This window comes from Staurois parvus, unplaced genomic scaffold (assembly GCF_062004578.1).
Source record: "Staurois parvus isolate SC_StPar_1 unplaced genomic scaffold, SC_StPar_1.0 ptg000242l, whole genome shotgun sequence".
NCBI lineage: Eukaryota > Metazoa > Chordata > Amphibia > Anura > Ranidae > Staurois > Staurois parvus.
The window spans coordinates 2,598,648-2,615,754 of NW_028318038.1; the positions used below are offsets into that span (position 1 = coordinate 2,598,648).

The following is a 17,107-nucleotide window of genomic DNA, read 5'->3' on the forward strand; positions in this document are numbered from 1 at the left end:
TGACTCGTTTTCGGCCAACAGAGGGCTAAAGCCCTCTGCCAGCTGATGTCACTCAGCTGGCCCCGGCTCTGCACAGATCCTGGCCAAATTGTCAGAATCCACCCAGATGCCAGGACAGGCAGCTGCCCGAGTAGTTCATTCCCTCTCCTCTCCAGCCTGGCGCTCCAGTGAGTCACCGGTTTCTGCTCAGAGCAGAGGGGAGAACTGAGCGATCAGAGCCAGCGTGGGACAATTGCAGCATCATTATTATGATTATTATTTATATATATATAGAATTGTAATTTTTTTTTTAAATAAATCTTATCATTCTCTTTTAATGTAAATGTCTTTGATTCCCTAGATGCGATTCTGAAAATTTTGTTGGTTGCAGCAAACCCACACTTTTTCTTTTTCTTCCTTTTGCATATAGTAGGGATGCATTGATACCGTTTTTTTATTGGCGAGCACGAGTACCGATACTTGCGGTGAAGTACTCGTCGATAGTTTGCAGTGCCATTTGCGTTTAATGGATGCAAATTGCACTTCAAAGAATAGTTTACGATTTGAACAGGAATGCGATTCCTGTCCACATCGCTTGCAGTTTCCTCACTGCTCCTGTGTGAACCCAGGCTTGTCAGCCCGAGTCCACACAGAAGCACTGCAGGAAACCTACTTGCAGGCATCCCATGCGCAGTCTCAGTGGTAGGAGAGCAGAGAAATCACAAGGGATTTTAAATTCCCGCCGCTTTTTTTCCTCTCCTTGCATCAATGACAGTTTGGGCTAGATAACTTTTTGATTTTTTTTAATTTTCATTTATTTATTTCAGGTACTTGTATAGTGCTGTCAATTTACGCAGCGCTTTTACATATATATTGTACATTCACATCAGTCCCTAACCCTCAAGGGGCGTACAATCGAAGGTCCCTAACTCACATTCATATACAAGGGCCAATTTAGACAAGATCCAATTAATCTACCAGCATGTCTTTGGAGTGTGGGAGGAAACTGGAGTACCCACGCAGGCACAGGGAGAACATGCAAACTCCAGGCAGGAGGTGCCGTGGCTGGAATTCGATCCAGCGAACCTAGTACTGCCTGGCAGAAGTGCTAACCTTTTAGCCACTGTGCTGCCCACATGGACGGTACTGACCAATCAGATGTTGTCTAGCCCCAACTGCCATCACTGCAAGGAGAAGAAAGAAATCGGTGGGGATTTCAAATCCCTGGTGATTTCTCTGCTCTCCTACCACTGAGACGCCGCATGGGATGCCTGCAGGGAGGTTTCCCGCACCGCTCCTGTGTGAACTCGGGCTATGACAAACCTGGGTTCATACAGAAGCAGTGGGGAAAATGCATGCAATTTGGACAGGAATCACATTCCTGTTCAAATCTCATGCTATCTTTTGCTGTGCAATTTGCGTCATTTAACCCAAATTGCACCGCCAAATACTGGTTAAGGTATCGGAAGTATTTTCACAAATGTGAGTACTCATGTAAATACTTGGTATCAGTACATCCCTAGCATATACACTGCTCAAAAAAATTAAAGGGACACTTTTTTTTAATTAGAGTATAGCATCAAGTCAATAAACTCCTGGGATATTGATCTGGTCACTTAAGTAGCAGAGGGGGTTGTTAATCAGTTTCAGCTGCTTTGGTGTTAATGAAATTAACAGGTGCACTAGAAGGGCAACAACGAGATGACCCCCAAACCAGGAATGGTTTTACAGGTGGAGACCACTGACCTTTTGTTCCCTACTCAACTGTTCTGTTTTGCGCTAGTTTTTCATTTGGCTAGGGTCAGTGTCACTACTGGTAGCATGAGGAGATGCCTGGACCCTACAGAGGTTGCACAGGCAGTCCAACTCCTCCAGGATGGCACATCAATACGTGCCATTGCCAGAAGGTTTGCTGTGTCTCCCAGCGCAGTCTCAAGAGCATGGAGGAGATTCCAGGAGACGGGCAGTTTATTCTAGGAGAGCTGGACAGGGTCATGGAAGGTCTGTATCCCATCAGCAGGACCGGTATCTGCTCCTTTGTGCAAGGAGGAACACGATGAGCACTGCCAGAGCCCTACAAAATGACCTCCAGCAGGCCACTAGTGTGAATGCCTCTGACCAAACAATCAGAGACAGACTGCATGAGGGTGGTCGGAGGGCCCGATGTCCTCTAGTAGGCCCTGTGCTCACTGCCTGGCACCATATAGCTCGATTGGCATTTGCCACTGAACACCAGAATTGGCAGGTCCGCCACTGGCACCCTGTGCTTTTCACAGATAAGAGCAGGTTCACCCTGAGCACATGTGACAGATGAGAAAGGGTCTGGAGAAGCCATGGAGAACATTAACCTGTAACATCGTACAGCATGACCGTTTTGGTGGTGGGTCAGTGATGGTCTGGGGAGGCATATCCATGGAGGGATGTCCAGACCTCTGCAGGCTAGACAGTGGCACCCTGATTGCCATTAGGTTATGGAATGAAATGCTTGGACCCATTGTCAGACCCTATGCTGGTGCAGTGGGTACTGGGTTCCTCCTGGTGCACAACAATTCCTGGCCTCATGTGACGAGCGTATGTAGGCAGTTCCTGGAGGTTGAAGGAATTGATACTATTGAATGGCCCCCACTCTCATGTTTCGGTCCGTTCGCTGCCAGGTTGCACCTCAGACTGTCCAGGAGCTCAGTTGTGCTCTGGTCCAGATCTGGGAAAAAATCCCCCAGGATACCATCTGTCATCTCATTAGGAGCATGCCTTGACATTGTCAGGCATGCATACAAGCACATGGGGGCAATACAAACTACTGAGTTACATTTTGAGTTGCTGCAATGGAATTTCTGCAAAATGGACTCTCCTGCTGCATAATTTTTTCACTTTGATTTTCGGGGTGTCTTTGAATTCAGTCCTCTGTAGGTTGATAATTTTCATTTCCATCAAACGATGGGGTATTCTTACATTCCTAACACATTACCCAGTCCATATCAGTATAGATATCCAGCATGATATTTTTTCCCATTGAGATCTGATGTGTTTTCAAAGTGTTCCTTTAATTTTTTTTGAGCAGTGTAGTATAGACAAGTAAAACTCTTGTCAATTTTTTTTTCTTCCCCTGTTATGCTTGGTACTGTTGTATCCCAAGATAAGGAAGCGTGTTAATGGCAGGGTTGCCAGGTTAAAATAAAGGAAAAACAAAGAAAACTAATGCAGCCACCACATCTAAGGACCAGTTCACTGCAATATTATCAACTTTTGTCTGGGTTTAGTTACTATTTAAACAATATTTAAAATTACATTATTCTAAATTTTAACACAAGTTTCCAGCATTGTCCTAAGCAGACCTGCCCTAGGATTCCTATTTGTCTGCTCTGGCCAGGGTCCTATTGGAAGAGCAAGGGTTCACCCTCCTAAAGATTCTTGGCTTTCAGGTAAAAAAAAGTGATAGGGATCCCAAACGGAAAAATGTTTTTAATCATGCTGGAAACTCTGGGGAAAGATCTCGCTGGGGATCCCTGAGACATTACTAGCTTGACCACCTTATGAAAGATGTGAGTATATTTGACTTCAAGTAGAACTAAAGCTAAATTTTTATTGTACATTCCAGGACACGGGGCATCTTCATATTCATTATGTTAGGGTTAGGCTGCCATCTTCAGGTGATTGGACACTGGCAAAATAAAAGGACAGGAAATCCGTGCCTAGGCATAACCCGTCAGTTTTTTAGCAAGCCATGGAACAAGAAAAGACCTGAGGCATCCCAGGACACAGGGCATCTTCATACTCATTATGATAGGAAGCAGATTTTTTGCAGAGCTATGGCCTGGGGCTGGAAGGTCCCCCCCATGGGGTGTAAACAGCCGAGTCGGAGAGGGCAGTCTGTAACCAGGGTCACTCACCCACTCTACGAGTCCCAGTTGATTGGAGCTTCCCAGGCACAGGGAAAGTGTGCTTGGTGTTCCAGGGATGAGCATCCTTTCTCCTTCTTCTGGGGCAGTGGGGAGGCATATCCAGGAGAGGACCGGGCCTCAAGGTGACTTCTCGTGGCTATGGGACCGCTGGCCAGCATGTTGAATTGCACAAGGCGCACCCCTGTAGGGTGAGCTGGGCGGCTGCGATGGAGTCCTCTACTAGTCCAGCCAGAAGGCAGGTAGAGAGCCCAGGGTCCGTGGGAGCAGGACCAGATGTGGAAGTGAGGCTGCAGACCAAGCCTCACTCTCAGTAGACTTCCAGGCAGCCTTACCGGTCTATTTGGACCAGAGACTTGCGTCAGAGCACCTAGTTAAGAAGTTTCTGGGGGCCAGGGAATGCATGATCTCCATTAAGATGCATAGTTTTCTGGCTTGGGATTTAACCTTGGTGTTAGAGGCATTAACCAAGCCACCGTTTTGAGCCAGTGGCACAGTTTTTGGTTAAGATGTTATTTTTTACATTAGCCTTCCTGTTAGCCATCACCATTGGCAGGATCAATTTCTGTCTATGTAGCCAACCTGTCCTCGTTTCTCTCACCACCGGTTCCAGGGTAATAAAGCTCTCAGCGCAGAAGTGTAAAAGTTACTTAAGTCTTAAATTTGTAATACAAAGCGAGGGATGATCTACAGAAACTCAATAGGCAGATGTTGCTTACTCAGGATAACCAATGAAACATTACACTCTTATCAGTATAGTTACGTGAGAAGCATAAACTGCAATAGCAGAGGGGCACCATATAAGGTTAATCAGTTTCAAGAGAAATTAAAGCAATTCCTGAGAAACTAAACTAAAGCTGTTACATATTCAAGATGGAGGCATTATATAAAATGGATGCCAGTGTAAAGATATATTTCCTTACAGTTTCTTCCTTTTGTCACAACACACCAAATTTATTGTTTCCAATATGCATCTGGATTCTTTAAAAGCTTGGTAAAAACGCTCTTGCAACGTTTAGCAACAACATAGAACACAAATCTTAGGAAAAGACATAAAATCCGCATGCCTACTTTATAAAATCTCCAAAACTTCCCAAACCTTTAAAGGGTTATGGCCATCCTCAGCTATGGATTGAGTTTGTAGCGCATTTACCTGGGTTCTATGATTCTCAATACCTTCATAGTAATCTGCGATCTCAGCAGAAGTGTTATGTATCCATATACAACACTCATAGTCAGTAGTAGACTCAGAGCCTGGTCAATGCTGCACCTATTTGTTCTATTTTAATTTCATTTATGAGCACCTGTTTCCCCAATGCCCATAGTTCAACATTCAAAAGACCCACCTCTAGTTGTTTCATATATTTTTTCCATCTATTGTTAGTGGTATTTACTTGTACAAAGTTACCATCTTCAGGTAACTTCCCAGTGACATTAAGTTTAGACTTGCTACAACATTCTTCCCCTTCCTTTGATTTATTGCCTAAATGAAAACACCACTCGGGTTCCATCGTAATTCCAAACACTTAAAATTTAGGCCTTGTAGTAAAATTTGTAAGGATAATACTCAGATTATCAATAAACATTGATGTCACATTTTTAGGAGCAGCATTCAAAGGAATGTTCATGGTTTCAGGGTGGAGTATGCTGCAAACCCAACGGCTCTCAAATCCAGAAGGCTTGGCATACCTGTACTTAAGTTTCAACAGTAACATATTTTCACTCAATGATCTTTTCTGAGCCTTTTTTTATTAGTTCAGTGTCATTCATAGTCTCACTGTTGTGGCCACAAAATGGCGGCCATTCTTTTGGGTGATAGTAGCAGTGGTTAGCCCATTAAGTCACTAAAAAAATTATCACTGAGAGACAACCAATCAAAAGAAAGTTCTTCCAAGCCATCTCTGGATAAAGCAGCATCCTGAAGGTTGGAGGGCGTTGATAGGTCTGTCTCCTTTCCTTGTTCCGTCTATTGCTCCTGGTTCTTTGGTGGTTCCGAGACCCTTTTTACTCTAGAACACAGGTGTCAAACTGGGGGCCCTCCAGCTGTTAGCAAGCTACAAATTCCATGAGGCATTGCAAGATTGATAGTTACAAGGGTGACTCCCAAAGTTAGAGGCATGATGGGACTTGTATTCCAATATAAACCAGCGCAAAACACAATTAATAAATAATAAAGAAATATAAAATAATTTTCAAAGTCCAGTGATGAAAATAAGTGACCACAATACCGTGACACAAAAATCTAAAAAAATATATATAAAAGTCCAGTGATCTAAAAAAAACTTTCTTAAAAAGTAAACTTCAGTGCTTCAAATAATTCTTCCACCATCCACCAGTGCCAAAAACCAACATAAACCGCACTCACCAGATATTGGTGAGTAAAACACCTTTCAGGATTATTTAGGGCTCCTGGACCCCCTTTGTGGACTCCTCTATTTTCCACCTCAGACCTATGGGTGATTCTTCATTCGTCTCCTCGCCACACCACCAAGTTCCAAAAGGGAGAAAAAAAACTAATAGTGTAATACTGTTATACCCCTTTTATAATTAATTCATGCCAAACCACTCACATTTCAAAGGATAAAAACCAGCATTTATTTAAGGACATCAAACGAATTTTCGAGTAACAAATATGAATTTCCACAGCTCCTAGGAACTCACAGCCTCGTATACAGCAGGATGACAGCCTCCATAACGAACGAACTTTCGTACGACCTTTCTTACGAACTTTCTTTGCTAGTCAAAAAAATGACCGCCTGGAACACATCCCTCGGCGTGCGTTCCACTCACCGGAAATGACGTCGGACGTTCGGGGAACCGACCGGAAATACGTCAACGCATTTTGCCCCACCCACAGGGCGTTCTCAAGGGCGTTATTTAAATGATGGGTAGTTTTGCAACAGCCGGAGGGCCGCCAGTTTGACACCCCTGATCTAGAAGCATATATCCAGACGTTGGAATCAGCAGTCAGAACAGCGGTTCTCGTCACAGCCGTCCCTATGGTGGGTTCCCCATATGGTGGATCTATGGTCTTGTCTGTGAAGTTCCTTAATCACCACCTGATCTCCTGGCTTGTATGGGTGGGTTGGATCATCTGTGGGAAGAGGAAATGAGAGAGAGAGACATCACCATATATGCCATTCAACACCCTAATCAATTCCTGGACATACCTCTCCTAGATTAATTCTAAATCACCTGGCATAACTACCAAAAGGCCTGTAGTCCAGGAGGTTGGGAAAGGTCTGCCCATAAGAATTTCAAAAGGGGAAAGTTTAGTTACTTTATTAGGTGTCCTCATCTCAGCCAGAAGGTTCAGCTCCCATCCCTTAAATGTCCCATCTGTTGCCTTCCTTAATTTCTCCTTCAGTGTCCTATTTGCCCATTCTACCTGAGCAGAACTCTGTGGGTGGTGGAGTATGTGAAACTTCCAGTCAATGCTCATCAGTTTGCTTACCTGTTGTTTAACCGTTGAGGTAAATGCTGGTCCTTTGTCCGAGTCTATACTCACCGGACATCCCCAACGAGGGATGATTTCTTTTGCAAAGAATCTTTTTTTCTTTATTTCATCTCTCACTACCTGCCAATCCCTATTCCATGGAACTGTGCTATGGTAAGAAAAGCACTGTGAGGTGGGAGTCCCATTATACCTCCCTTTGACATTAGACCATTTACGTCTAATATCAACCCTTTTTGTTGCCAGTGTTTTACATCCTCAGTTGCTGTTTATTGCAGTTCTTTGAGAGAATATTCCAGTAGCATAAGTGGTTCTAAAATGGCCATAGACATTAGTAAGAGTTGTTGTTGTAAAGTGGCATTCTTAGCAGTGCAGTCAGCAAGTGCATTGCCTTTGGCTACAGATTCAGCGGAAGATGTGTGTGCCTTACATTTGATTACCGCTATGGACCTAGGTTTATGAATGGCATCTAAAAGATTATTTATTAGGTCTGCATGTGATATTCCTTTTCCATTTGCAGTAGTGAATCCCCATCTCTGCCAAAGTCATGAACAACCCCAAAAGCATACCTAGAATCGGTATAAACATTTACATCCTGATTCTCAAAAAGTTCACAAGCTCTGGTTAAAGCTATCAACTCTGCCGCCTGTGCTTACTTGTAAAGGATGGGTAGTGCCTCAACAATATCCAGTAACTGAACCACTGAATACCCTGTTAAAAAGGTATCATCTGAAGGTCTGGAACAAGAACCATCTACAAATATGTCCAGAGCCACCGGAATGGGGGTTTGTTGCATGTCTATTCTGGGAGTAGTGTCCTCATGTATTACCTGGACACAGTCCTGTTCCTCGGTGGGATTATCAGTTTCACCCTTTATCCCTAACAAACAATTTAGCATAGCTAAGGGACCCGAATTATAACCTGCATATGTAATCCTCCATGTTCCTGACCTACCACAGCCACTTTGGTTTTTGGTTTTACAATTGAAATAAGTAATTCACGTACTGGAGCAACATGGAACCATGGCTGGTTGCCCAACCCTTTAAGGATTCTCAGAGGGCCATGGAATATACAGCCAGAGAATCCAGGTAGCCTTAGAGCAATCTGGCCCATGTTAACTGTTTGCCAGCCAAAGTGAAAATTACCAGTAGTTGTATCTTTTTGTCTGGGACGGGGAAAAAAAAAGCATAGCTTAAATCAATCACAGTGTAACACTGTGTATTGTGTGGAATGGAGGTAATCAATGAGGTCACATCTGGGACAATGGGTGCTATTCTCCTCTTCCTCTATTTCTGTGTAATCTCTTTCTCTAGGATTGTAACTATGTTGTAACCCCTGAAAATATACTTTGTTAGTAGATTTGTGGACCTCAAAGCATCCAGCGGCGTCCTCCATCACTCGTTTTTCAGATGTACTTGCATCCATCTCTGTCCATTCTGAAATAAAGTTGCTGTATTAACAGCGACATTTCAGGTCTGAATCCTGCCATCAAGGTTTAAATATATATAGTGCTAATTTCTGCACTAGTCATATCCATCCCAGCCTCTTCCTTCCAGACTTTTCTAAATCTTTTTGTATACTTTGACACTGTATCCATTTGTTCCTTGTTTACAAGCTACAGCAGTTGCTAAAGATTTTGTACCCTTCCATACTGGCTCCATCTCAGTTGTCACCTCCTCCCACACCTTTTTCTGAGTGTCGTCCTTCAGCCATGCATGAGTGGATGCCAGGGATCCAAGTTCAACTAGAGTATTTATGCTAGGCACCTTTGTCCAGTCAAACCCTGAGTTCATGGCATATCCCAAAATTCCTTCAATTATTAATTTCATGTCCTGTTGTGAGCACTGTCTGCCTCGTGTGGCTCTCTTTAAATTTATGCAGACAGTTGGATTCTTTCTGGGATCTGAACTTCATATCCCATTCAGGGTCCCCTGAATACCACAGGAAAGCTTTCTTATCTCCCAAACACAGTGCCATTATCATATCCATATGAAACTTCTCATTAGACTCATCTCTAAGAAAGGTACTACTGCTTTTCCATGCCCAGGGACCACTTGGTAATATTCTGTATGAAATGGACCACATAATAATCATCCCATCGCGATCCCTTATCGCATATTCCTTACAAGTTAACCTAGACAATTCAGGATTTTCTTGTCTTTCTTTCTCTTAGCAGTATGACTTAACACTTTAAGCTGAGGCTTAGGATGTTGGGCAGAGGTCCCTTACGGTGAACTATACCCATCTTGAAGCAAAACTGCTGTTAGGCAAAACACTAAATATTACAGTGTCAGTGTTTATTCTCTTCACTGGAGAGGCTGTACTGTACTCATGTAGAGCGCCGACAAAACCTTTCAGCAGTTCAGGAGTGTAACACTTAAAAGTACAGACACTGCAATAACCTTATTCTGTTGCTTTCAAACACACCTTGCTTTCACCAGATCCCAGTCACAGGGTTTTATCCCTCGCAGGGAGGCGGTGTAACGTTTCACTTTTACAGCAAAATATTCTACTTACAGTTTCTTAACATGCAGCAGCTAAGCACTTATACTTTTAAAATGGCAAAGATAAATGAGGACTCCTGTGAATTCACAATATTTTTATTCTTTCCTAGGCAATTTTTTCTCACAGGTTTAAAACCTCTGACTATTTCCTTTTGAGGTTCCAAACCTCAAACAATCCCTGTGAGACCCAGCAGTCTCAAACTGTTAATTTGGCTGCTATATACCTGGGTTTCAAAGGTAAAATCTAAGGCTTCTTGCTTAGCTTACCTGATCGGCCGCACCTTTCAGCACAGAAGTGTAACAGCAGTTTTTCTGAAGTTTAAGGGTTCATGTACACTGCAGCTGATAAACTCACATTTAGGAGCTGTTCAGCGTTTTTTTTCAGCAGCCCCTGAACTCTCCCTAATGTTTTCCTATGTGTCCATGTACACATCTTCGTTTACAGGCATTTGAGTTTACAGTCGTTTTTTTGAACGCAGAAAACTTGCGTTCAGCAGTTGATTTTTATCAGCATTTCAAATGCAAAACGCTTGTAAACGCGGCAAATCGCGTTTATAAGTGTTTGCGTTTTTACATTTTTTTTTTTTTAACTCTTCCAGTTCTCAATGCTGGCCAGAGCTTTTTTTCATCATCAAAAATGCATGCAAAGTGTTTTCAAGGTACTCAGATGGACAAAACACTGAACACCAGGATGTTCCTACCAAGCTTGTCACACATTGTAATGAACAATTCACACCTCAGTTCTCTCCCACCCTTGGAAACAAAAGATATGTTAATGGCCATTCACACCTCAAATTCCTCATGCAGACCCCCTGTCATTGGTGGCCTTAATGACTCTTTCCACCAGACACCTTTCCCTCTCTTGGAAACAAAAGAAATGTTAATGAGCAACTCACACCGAAGTTAATCTCAACACATACTTCTTTCTCTGCTTTTACTTTGTGTATTTCTCTGAAACAGTCTGAAATAGTTAATAATTTACCACTTTTCAGTGCATTCTGGGCATTTGGGAGGTTCTCCTGTGCTTATCTTTAAAAAACGCTTCTAAACGCAAACGCACATAAATGCGTAATGCTAACGTGGCTAAACAGACTTTTTTTAACCTACAATTTCCATCAATTTCTATCGTTCAGAAGTGTCCTGTGTACATGGGGCCTAATAAAAAGCAAGGGATGATATACAGAAACTCAACAGGCGTTGCTTAATCAGGTTAACCAATGAAACATTACACTCTTATCAGTATAGCTATGTGAGAAGCAGAAACTGCAATAGCAGAGGGGCACCATATAAGGTTAACTTGTTTCCAGAGAAATTAAAGCAATTCCTGAGAAACAAAACTTAAGCTGTTACAAATTCAAGATGGAGGCATTATATAAAATTAATGGCAGTTTAAAGATCTAATTCCTTACAAGGATAGGCAACCTTCAGAACCTGTCGGTCAAGGAACCCTTCCTGGTGGTATTAGAGGACAGGGTAGTGCTTAGACAGGATCCTCTTTGCCCAAGGTGCATCACGATTTCATAGGACACAAGAGATTGTCTTACTGTCCTTTTGTCAAAGAATGAGAGGGGAAACAGAGTTTTAATTTTTTAGATGTCAGGCGGTGTTTTTTGACATGTTTGAATAGAGTAAGTGACTTCAGGAAGTCGAGTCACTTTTTTGATTTTTGCATAGCGGCTTGAGAAAGGGACAGCAATCATCTAAACCGAAAATAGCTAGATGGATCAGACAAGCCATCTCCTTAGCTTATGAGCAGTCAGGGGTTTTTAGTTCTTTTACACCTGAGGGCTCACTCTACTAGATCGCTGGCGACCTCTTGGGCAGAAAGGGTCGGAGCATCGATTGAACAGATCTGACGAGAAGCCACATGGACAAGCCAGGATACCTTCATGTGACACTACAGGGTAGAGCTGTTGTCAACGCAGGACCTGGCATTTGGCAGGAAAGTATTACAGGCAGTGGTCCCACCTTAAGGTAGGACTAAGTTCCTTGCTTCTCAACTCAGGTGTGCCGCCCTGGAAGATAACTGGAGAAAAGTACCATTTACACTTACCAGTAACAGTGTTTCTGGGAAATCTTCCAGGACAGTAGGCCTACTTCCCACCCATGTATGGTGTTGATAGATTTGAGGCAGAATACCTTTTGTGCACCAGGGTGCAGGAATACTGCTTGCAAAAACTGAGGAGTGAAGGAAAGGTCGGGGAATTTAAACTGTCAATTTTTGATTGTGATTCCTGTCAAATGGAGCTAGTCATCTCTCAGGTGTGCCGTCCTGGAAGATTTCCCAGAAACACTGTTACTGGCAAGTGTAACTGGTACTTTTTCATTTTGGACAGCTTCATATATTACTATAATATATTCATATATTACTATAATATATTACTTCATATAATTTTATTTTTTTTTACCAAAAAAATTAATTTTTGTCAGTACAGTACAGTAATGCTTGTCTCCTCTTGTGTTTTAGGGAAAAAGTGGTGAGTCCTAAAATGGGGGCTGCAGTGTCTGCTGTTGCCTCAACTTTTCCAGGCAAAGAAAAATATCAAGTGGAATCTGAGCTTCTGCAGCAACTGCGCGTACACAAAGAAATGGCCGAAAAACAGAGAAAAGGACAACTGAACATCAGGTTAGCAGTAGAGTTTATTGGTTTCCAGGGTACCTTTTTTTTAAATCTGATTTTCGTTGATTATTTTTTTCATAGCTTTAATCTAAACCGTACAACAAAACATTGCAAAAACAACACAGCAGTAAGCCAAGTAAAATCCAAATGTAACCCCCCCCCCCCCCCAAATTGCTTGTCTAGGGGAACCTTAATAATCAGTTACACCTTATCGCTCACTTGACGTCGACATCATCGTGCACAATCCAGGACCAGCACTCCTGCATTGTGAGTGAAGATGCAACCTGGAGCCTCAATAAGAACTGCCTCAAGGTGAGTATCACTGCTTTTTATGTTCTGCCTAGACAGGAAAAAAATGAGCATTAAAACTTGGATTTTACTCAATGTTCAGCTTTAAAATACAATAATGTAAAGGTGTGCAATCAAGAGAATGAAAGCACAATGGAAATATTTATTCCAACAGAGGTTACATACAGCTAAAAAAAAAACATGCATTTTAAAAGAGAAGGGCTGAAACAAAGTTAAAGGACTCCATTGCTCACGCAGTTTGTAACCCCTTCAACGCAATAAAGGCATAACCGTTTATAAGGCATATGGATATACTCGCAGGCCACTTTATTAGGTACACAAAAAAGAAGGGTTTGTGAAAAGGAATTCACAGAAAAGCGGCTACATTATGAACAGAATGTGATACTCAGAAAAATTTCCAAAAATTATGCTTTATTACATATAAATATTTGACATATGGGCAATCGCCCTGGTTTACCTTCACCTCAGTATGAGACAATACACACAGACCTAAAACCATATAAAATAACACCAAGACCGGTCTGGATAGATGTGCTGCAAAGACAATGACCACTAAAGTCTAAAGTCTTTGTAGCACTGGCACATAGGTTAACACTTCCCAAAGGAGTTGTACACAAAAATTATACCATAGGTATATAGTGTCACATGTAATAAATATAAAGACATGTGTCATGACCATATAGGTTCTATCCCATAGAGGGGAATTCCCAAAAATTATACCAAAGGTATGCAATATCACATGTATACAATGCAGCAAGCACAGTGTGCGTCAAAAGAGAGGCATAACCATAAGCCTATGTTAGGCAGCAAAAGGATATCACAAATGAAATGCAGTACAGTCCCATGCCGGCACATGTGGTTGGGGCCCATTCATCTGTAATATAAGTGACTGATTCTTAGGACTTTTAGATATAAATAACGCCCCAGTTGTTGCCTGGATGGAGAAACAGATGCAAGTAGCAGAACACTGCTTCAAGTGATTTCTTCACCACAGCATGTGGACTACACACCACTTTTTGTTGAAAACAAGATAAGGCCCAGCGGCTCCTCCGCCCGTTGAAATATATGTGGCATGCCTTGTTTCCTACATAAAGCACCATAATGTCCCCATCCTGTAGTAAGACAAACAATATGAGGGAAGTCACTGTAAGAGCTTTCACTCAATAATAGACGTTTATGCCATATAGGTCACAAGGGACCTCAAATCTAGTGTCCTGTAACAGTCCACTCACCACCTGTGCAATGGGTAGTAGGAAAGAAAAGGATATCCTTCATAAGTACTGCCCTTCAAAAGGTACTGCTGTATGGAACCAAGGAACCACCGCTAACACCAGCCGACATACCGCGGGTTCCGACCTCTCCATGGCGCCTAAGTATGCCTCATGGCATGTGAAGATGGCTACCTCCTTGTAGGTCAGCGTGCGTTCCACCTAGTGCGCATGACCGGAAGTGACGTATCTGACGTATGACGTTATGGTGCTTTATATAGGAAACAAGGCATGCCACATATATTTCAACGGGCGGAGGAGCCGCTGGGCCTTATCTTGTTTTCAACAAAAAGTGGTGTGTAGTCCACATGCTGTGGTGAAGAAATCACTTGAAGCAGTGTTCTGCTACTTGCATCTGTTTCTCCATCCAGGCAACAACTGGGGCGTTATTTATATCTAAAAGTCCTAAGAATCAGTCACTTATATTACAGATGAATGGGCCCCAACCACATGTGCCGGCATGGGACTGTACTGCATTTCATTTGTGATATCCTTTTGCTGCCTAACATAGGCTTATGGTTATGCCTCTCTTTTGACGCACACTGTGCTTGCTGCATTGTATACATGTGATATTGCATACCTTTGGTATAATTTTTGGGAATTCCCCTCTATGGGATAGAACCTATATGGTCATGACACATGTCTTTATATTTATTACATGTGACACTATATACCTATGGTATAATTTTTGTGTACACCTCCTTTGGGAAGTGTTAACCTATGTGCCAGTGCTACAAAGACTTTAGACTTTAGTGGTCATTGTCTTTGCAGCACATCTATCCAGACCGGTCTTGGTGTCATTTTATATGGTTTTAGGTCTGTGTGTATTGTCTCATACTGAGGTGAAGGTAAACCAGGGCGATTGCCCATATGTCAAATATTTATATGTAATAAAGCATAATTTTTGGAAATTTTTCTGAGTATCACATTCTGTTCATAATGTAGCCGCTTTTCTGTGAATTCCTTTTCACAAACCCTTCTTTTTTGTATGCCTCTTTGGGCTACTGAATGGAAGCCATATATTGGGTGATACAGTAATTTATTTTGTAACCTCCAAAAAAACTATCTTTAGTCACTTTATTAGGTACACCTGTTCGATTGCTTGGTAACATAATTTGCTAATCAGCCAATCTCATGGCAGCAACTCAACACATTTAGGCATCTAGACTTGGTGAAGACGAGTTGCTGAAGTTCAAACCGAGCTTCAGAATGGGGAAGAAAGGGGATTTAAGTGACTTTGAATGTGGCATGGTTGTTTGGTTCCAGATGGGCTGGTCTGAGTATTTAAAAAACTGCTGATCTACTGGGATTTTCACGCACAACCATCTTTAGGGTTTACAGAGAATCGTCCGAAAAAGAGAAAATGTCCAGTGAGTGGCAGTTGTGTGGATGAAAATGCCTTGTTGATTTCAAAGGAGAATGGGCGACATTTAGATGGTATGGTCAGAATTTGGTGTAAACATGAAAGCATGGATCCATCCTGCCTTGTTTCATTGGTTCAGGCTGGTGATGTAATGATGTGGGGGATATTTTCTTGGTACTAGGAAGGTGTACCTAATAAAGTAGCCAGTGAGTGTAGAAAGGGGAGACCTCATAGGAAGCATGTTTTATTCAGTGTTCACATACTAAGTGGGTGAACAGAAATGGTAACATGTCCTTGTCAACAATACCAGTAAAACATTTTTTGACAGTTGAGTGTTGATTGGTTCTTTGAATAATCCCAAAACAGGAATAAAATAACCTAGAGGTAATTATCCATTTTGTCCATTTTTATCCATTTATTTAAGGGGGAATCCTGATGACACAGCATGGTCTTTATAACTTACTTTAGCTTATGCTCAGATGAAGCGGTTCTTGTACCTGGCTATGCTCCAGTACCCTCTTCCTACCTCTTTCCACAACCTTCTTTCCCCCTCCCCCTCTTTATTTATCTGTTTTATTTATTTACTTTTTTTTTATGTTTCTTTCTCTTTTCTTTTTCCTTTCACTAACAATTCAGTAAGCGAGCTTTATAACCTTTTTTATTTTCTTTCATATTCTACATATTCTGTATTGAATTAACTTCAATTGCTTTTTAACCACCTCCTGCTTGCTGAAACCCTGCTGACAGCTGAAACATTAACACATGGTTGTCACTATTAAAATACCGCATGACTTGATTTATATAACTCATGCGGTATTTTAGTAGTGTTTACGTTTTTCTGACCTCTGGAATGGATTAATTGGTTTTCAATGCATTCCTATGGGAAATGGCGTTTCAGTTTACAAGTTTTTCGCTATACGAAAAGTCCCGTAGAACAAATTAAATTCATAAACCGAGGTGTGTGTTTGTATAATGTATGTGTGGTGTGTGTACTAATCATAATTATCCTTATATACTCAAATCTGCTTGAAAATTGCCTAAATAATCTCTAAATTACTAATAAAGCAGTTGATGTCCAATTCAATGTTAAGGCCCCCTGGTGGTAAAGATTGAAGCAGGTAATTCCTTTTAGTCTCCCTCTTGGAGAAGTCCCTCACTCTGTTGGATCTTCTCCAGGAGGGTGAGACCCAATCTACTCTCCAAAAAGTCAATTTAGGAGGATCTTTCCCATGATGCCGTGAGAAATGTTCTGAGACACTATGATAGCTGTATCCTATTTTTAATATATTCGGCTGTTCTTACTTTCAAGGGATGTTTGGTTCAGCCAATATAGATTAGCCCACATGGGCACTGTAACGTATACACCACATGTGTAGTGTCACGTGATTAACTCAGGGATAGTGAATTCACGTCCCACCCTTCCCGAAAAGAAAGATTCACGTTTAGTTACATTATTGGTTGCTGTGCGGCAAGCTCTACATTTTTTACATGCTACAAAGCCTTTCCTCTGAGGAAATAATGAGATTTTCCATGGGTGTCTAGAATCTTTTTAACAACTATCTCCCCAAAATTCCGTGCCCTTCTATACACAAATCTAGGTAAATTAGGCAAAACTGGTCCCAATGTTTTATCCATCAACAGTACACGCCAATGTTGCTGTATGATAAATTCAACTTCTCTATACTGGCAATGAAAAAAATCTGAGATGAAG

The 17,107-nt window shown here is 41.8% G+C and overlaps 1 protein-coding gene across 1 annotated transcript in view; it reads left to right on the forward strand.

Annotated features, from left to right (window-relative positions):
- Positions 1-17,107, forward strand: part of MRPS31 (mitochondrial ribosomal protein S31) — a 143,306-nt gene that overhangs the window by 13,804 nt on the left and 112,395 nt on the right. Inside the window, exon 3 of the mRNA XM_089680352.1 lies at positions 12,304-12,462. Within this exon, the coding sequence (XP_089536478.1) occupies positions 12,304-12,462 (159 nt within the window). The remainder of the gene's footprint in view (positions 1-12,303; positions 12,463-17,107) is intronic.